Source organism: Artemia sp. Qi Xiang Cuo, chromosome 4 (assembly GCF_049724085.1).
Source record: "Artemia sp. Qi Xiang Cuo chromosome 4, ASM4972408v1, whole genome shotgun sequence".
NCBI lineage: Eukaryota > Metazoa > Arthropoda > Branchiopoda > Anostraca > Artemiidae > Artemia > Artemia sp. Qi Xiang Cuo.
Genome location: NC_142797.1, coordinates 73,092,874 through 73,098,473, shown reverse-complemented (window position 1 = coordinate 73,098,473; position 5,600 = coordinate 73,092,874). Strand labels below are relative to the sequence as shown.

Below are 5,600 nucleotides of genomic sequence, written 5' to 3'. Positions count from 1 at the left end.
CATACCACTGCATACATTGGACTTAGATAGCTACTTGATTGCTTGAGGATCGTCTCTTACTATTTCAAAGAAGAAAAAGCCGTAGGCTTTTTCCTGTTTGTAATGATATAGTATAAAGAAACCCAAGTTGTAACTGACGTCATCCTGGTTGTTTACAGTAAAGAACGATCTCTCACCCACAGTAACTTGTATATGGTTATATTAAAAGACGATCATTGGAATAACAAATCATTGTATACATTCGAGTTAGTTATCTACGTGATTGTTTGAAGTTCATCTCTTTCTGATTCAAAGAATCGGGGTTGCAGCGGTAGCTAGCAACCTAGTACGGGACCATCACGTCCAATGTTAAAAAACACAATAATTCATTACATGAAAAGACAATAATTTGAATAGCAAACCATTGCATACATTGGACTATATTAGCTACTTGACTATTTGAGGTTAGTCTCTTACTATTTCAGAGAAGAAAAAGCTGTAGTTTTTTCTGGTTTGTAATCATATAACATAGAACAAACCCCAGTTGTAACTGACGTCATTACATAAAAGCTCGATTTAGTTCATTCAAACTGTTCAAACAGTTCTCAAAATAAAAAGTACACCATTAGAACCACCTTGTCCAAAACCCCTATAAAGGAAACTTACCGTCCTTTGGCTTGAATACCTAGCAACCTAATTAAAAGACGATCATTCGAAGAACATATAATTGCATTTATTGGACTTAGTTAGATGTTCGATTCCTTGAAAAAAAAATACAGCAAAGAACCACATGCCAATGTTAACTGAAATAATCTATTGACAATATAACTTCAAACACATATCTTTTTAAAGTTACTTCTATAAGGTATGTTACATAAAATCTGGGTTGCAACTGTAGCTATCAACCTCGTTAAAGACGACCCCGCCCCATATTTAAAACTAAAGTAACTCATAATTCCTGAAAATAGATTCAGATCAAAACAAAAAATACACTGTTAGAACCGCCTTGTCCGAAACAGCCATATAGCAAACTTACCGTCCCTTGGCTTGAATGGGGAGAAAAAAACGGAAAAACAAACCTGCTTTCGATGCGGAATACCTTGGTTGCAGCCACTTTTCTTGATTTTTGAACTGATATATTTTCCTTGTTTTTCAAGCCAAGGGGCAGTTAGTTTCCTACATAGGAGTATTGGAGAATAAGGTTCTAATAGCGTACTTAGTTTTATGATGTGATTATAGTTTTAGGAATAATGGGCAATTTTTTTTTACTATTGGCATGGTCGTCTCTCACTAGGTTACTAGTTATTTGTTGACACCCGGATATTTTGAAAAAAACTTGAAAGCGAGAAAAAACTGTCTTTCCTACCTGACTAAGGAATGGTAACCACTATCTTTCTAAGTCAGTCTTATTCCATTGTCTAAGCAAGGTTAACCATAAAATGATGACGGTTTCTTCTTTCAACAGAATAAGTTTAACAAAAATCACATTGTTTGCCATGTTTAGCCTACTATTTGCATAAGCAGGTTAAAAGCATTTTCTGTGAACAATGGATTGTCCAGACTCATCGTAGTCCTGCTTAGAAATCCACATCTGTTGAAATGTTGAGAGGGAAGCTAAGATAGATCCACCGATCCATACGGTGTATTTACGCTCAGGAGGGGCAATGACTTTTATCTTCATGGTGGATGGTGCACTGGTAGTAATTTCCTTTTGCATTCTGTCAACAATCCTAGGGAACATGGTAGAACCACCAGACAAAACGATGCTGCCATAGAGATCCTTTCTTATGTCAACGTCGCATTTCATGATACTATTGTACGTTGTTTCATGAATCCCGTCAGACTCCATACCGAGAAAAGATGGCTGGAATAAGACTTCTGGGCATCTGAATCTCTCATTACCTATATTGATGACCTGACCATCAGGCAGCTCATAGTTTTGTTCAAGAGATGCTGAGCTGGCGGAAGTTGCCATCTCCTGTTCGAAGTCCAAAGCGACATAGCAAAGTTTTTCTTTAATATCACGAACGATTTCTCTTTCGGCAGTGGTGGTAAAGGAATATCCTCGCTCAGTTAAAATTTTCATCAAATAATCTGTCAAATCTCGACCAGCAAGGTCCAATCTCATAATTGCATGTGGAAGGGCATAACCTTCGTAGATGGGTACAGTATGTGAGACACCATCGCCAGAGTCAAGAACAATACCAGTGGTTCTTCCAGATGCGTAGAGGGATAGGACGGCTTGGATGGCAACATACATAGCAGGGGTGTTAAAAGTTTCGAACATGATTTCAGTCATTTTTTCTCTGTTGGCTTTTGGGTTAAGAGGAGCCTCTGTGAGTAAAACTGGGTGCTCTTCCGGGGCAACGCGAAGTTCATTGTAGAATGTATGATGCCAAATCTTTTCCATATCGTCCCAATCTGTGACAATTCCATGCTCTACAGGATACTTAAGTCTCAAAATTCCCCTTTTTGCTTGAGCGTCATCGCCTACATAAGCATCCTGGCTGCCTGAATTAATCATCACTCCCGTATGTTTTGGACGTCCAATCACAGCAGGAAACATAGCTTTTGGGGCATCATCTCCTGAAAATCCTGCTTTACAAATACCCGATCAATTATCAATAACAACTGCAATTAAATCTTCTGTCATATTTTTCTCAAATTTCTTAGTATGTCTTACTATAATATAACATTACAAGCTTAAGTACCGTATCGAGTTGCAAATCCCTAACAAAAAATAAAACTAATTTTAAAATTTACAGATATTTTTCTAGTTTGAAATAAAAAATAAAAAGTATTGCTCGAACACCATACAAATTTTTGCAGTTTACAAAATAACCTTACCGATTCTGAACTGAAAACTATAATAAAAATTGAATTTCTTTTCTACAAAAGATACGCACTTTAAAAGTTGAGCCAAAAACAGTTTGATTCCAGGAGATAGTTATAACTTTTAAGTAAGAGATGGAATAAAACTTTTTTTGATGAAATTGAACCTACAACAAAACTATTTTAAAAATTTCAGGTATTTCTCTATTTTGAAACAAAAAAATTAATATTATTTCTCAGACACCATAAATATTTTTTCACTTTGCATAATAGCCTTAGCAATTCTGAACTGAAAACCAAAATAAAATAAGAAATTGAAATTCTTTTCTACGAAAATGTAGCACAAAACATAGGGTATGCACTTTAGAAATTGAGCCAAAAAAAGTTTGGTTCCAGGAGACAATTATAGCTTCGAAGTAAGCGACTAAATAAAAGTTTTATTTATTAAATCGAACAAAAAAACAAAGCTAATTTAAAAATTGTCAGGTATTTTCCTAGTTTGAATTAAAAAATTAATATTATTTCTCAGATACCATAAATATTTTTCCAGTTTGCATCATAATATTAGCGAATATGTACTGATGCATTTATAGCTAACACTATAATATCGCATTTACTTTTGTGCCATATTTGGTTAGAGTCTAGTATTATGACATCATTCATCTATCTTATACATGATTGGACGTCATGACATCAAGGAAAGGCTCAAATTCTCTACGTTTAGAAGACAAATGACAGTGAGAATCTATATATAGAAGCCTACCGCGTGCCAATTACCGGGGCCTGGTGGCATTGGAAAAATTGAAGATTTTCATGTATTGAGAAATACATTAAATTAGTTAAAGAGCGATAAGTTGGTAATTGCAAAAATAACTGTATATATTGGAAAAGGGATTAAAACAATCTTAAAACCCTAAAATCGAAAACCAAAAGTTTGAAGCTTAGTAGAAATCGTTGTTAGAAATTGGACTTGCTGTAATAATCAAATGTTTATGAATAAATTCAGTATGAAAAGTCATTAAATTGCCTAAAGAACAAAAACTGGAAATTGCGAAAATATTTGTACATATTTTAACAAGGCATTACAACAATTCTAAAAACTTATTAGAATAGAAAACCGAAAGTCTGAAGCTTAGTAGAAATCATTTTTAGAAATCGGACTTGCTGTAATAATCAATTATTAATGAAAAGATTCAGTATTAAATGACATTAAATTGCCTAAATAACGAAAAACTGTTAATTGCAAAAGTTTTTGTATATGTTATAACAAGGTATTACAAAACTTCAAAGACCTCTAAAAATAAAAACAAAAGTTTGAAGCTTAGTAGAAATTGTTTTAAGAAATCGGATTTACTGTAAAATTCAAATATTTTTGATAAAACTGCAGTATGAAAAGACATTGAATTGTGGAAAAGCAAAGTTTATTAGAAATCGTTGTTAGAAATCAGACTTGATGTAATAATCATATGTTTGAATAGACTCCAGTACGAAAAAATATTTAATTGCCTAAAGAGCAAAAAACTGGTAAACGAAATTTTTTATATGCTTTAACCAGGGATTACAAAAATTCAGAAACTTTGAAAAATTAAGCCAAAGTTTGAAGCTTAGTAGAAATCATTGGTAGAAATCGGAAATACTGTAAAAATGAATTTTCTTTGGATAGGTTGAAGTGTGTAAATAAATTTAATGGAGTATCTGGGTTGCAGCGGTAGCTAGCAACCTAGTAAGAGACGATCACGTCCAATGTTAAGAAATATAAAAACCCCTAATTCCTGAGAAAAGAGTCAGATCTAAACAAAAATTACGCTATTAGAACCACCTTGTCCAAAACCCCTATTAAGGAAACTTATCACTCTTTGGGTTGAATAACAAAGAAAATATATTGGCTTGAAAATCAAGAAAATTGACTTTAACCAAGTTATTCTTCACAAACAGTATATTTTTTTCTTTCCGCTGGATTTTCCTCCTCAACTAGCTGGACACTGGAAAATCATAGAGAGCTGTATAATAGCTGATTTTAAAGAAAATTGCAACATCTAGTCACTTTTGTAATTAAAAATAAAATACTTTTTAAAGGTAGAATCAATTTTGTCAAAAAAATTGCATTTTTGATGTTATTTCATGCTGCAGTCTTTTCAAAGATATTTGAATTTTGAAGCAATCAAACAGTTCATTGTAATAAAATCTATAGTAATAATAGCTACTTGTCTCAATAGTAACCGACACTCTAATGAACAAAACTATGATTGTCTCAATAGTAACCGAAACTCTAAAGAACGAAATTTTGGTACCAATAGATACATCAAAGCAAACATTTCGTGTTAACGAACTATATGTTGTAGTATAGTAAGAGTGACTCGTCTCAATAGTAAAACTTGCTACATCTAGTTCCTTCTGTAATTAAAGATAAAATATTTTTTAATTTTTCCGGTTTGCAGCGGTAGCTAGGAACCTAATTAAAAGAGATTCTTCGAAAAACATACCATTGTATATATTGGACTTAGTTAGCTGCTCGATTCCTTGAAGAAAAAAAATCTTATTTGTCAACTGAAACTAGTATAATTCCTTAAAATTTAAAAAAATATGATTTTATTTAGCTGCAAAGTGCAAAAATATTTACGGTGTCTGAACAATAATTTCCATTTTTTAATTCAAACGAGAAAAAAACCTGAAAATTTAAAAATTAGTTTGGTTTTCCTTTTGCTTCAATTGACTCGATACACCATTTTATACGCCATTAATTTTATATCATCTTAGTTCAAATCTTTTAGGCTTAACCTGTAAATTAC

At 32.8% G+C, this 5,600-nt stretch overlaps 1 protein-coding gene across 1 annotated transcript; it reads right to left on the bottom strand.

Moving 5' to 3' along the window:
• Nucleotides 1-1,504: 1,504 nt before the first annotated feature.
• Nucleotides 1,505-2,518, bottom strand: LOC148953416 (actin, cytoplasmic A3a-like). The gene has a single exon (XM_089088529.1). The coding sequence runs from the start codon at nt 2,501-2,503 to the stop codon at nt 1,505-1,507; it is 999 nt and encodes a 332-aa protein (XP_088944655.1). The 5' UTR covers nt 2,504-2,518.
• Nucleotides 2,519-5,600: the final 3,082 nt, after the last annotated feature.

Excerpts from the sequence above, each read along its gene's own strand:
- LOC148953416 (XM_089088529.1), bottom strand. The coding sequence starts at position 2,503 with ATGATTAATTCAGGCAGCCAGGATGCTTATGTAGGCGATGACGCTCAA.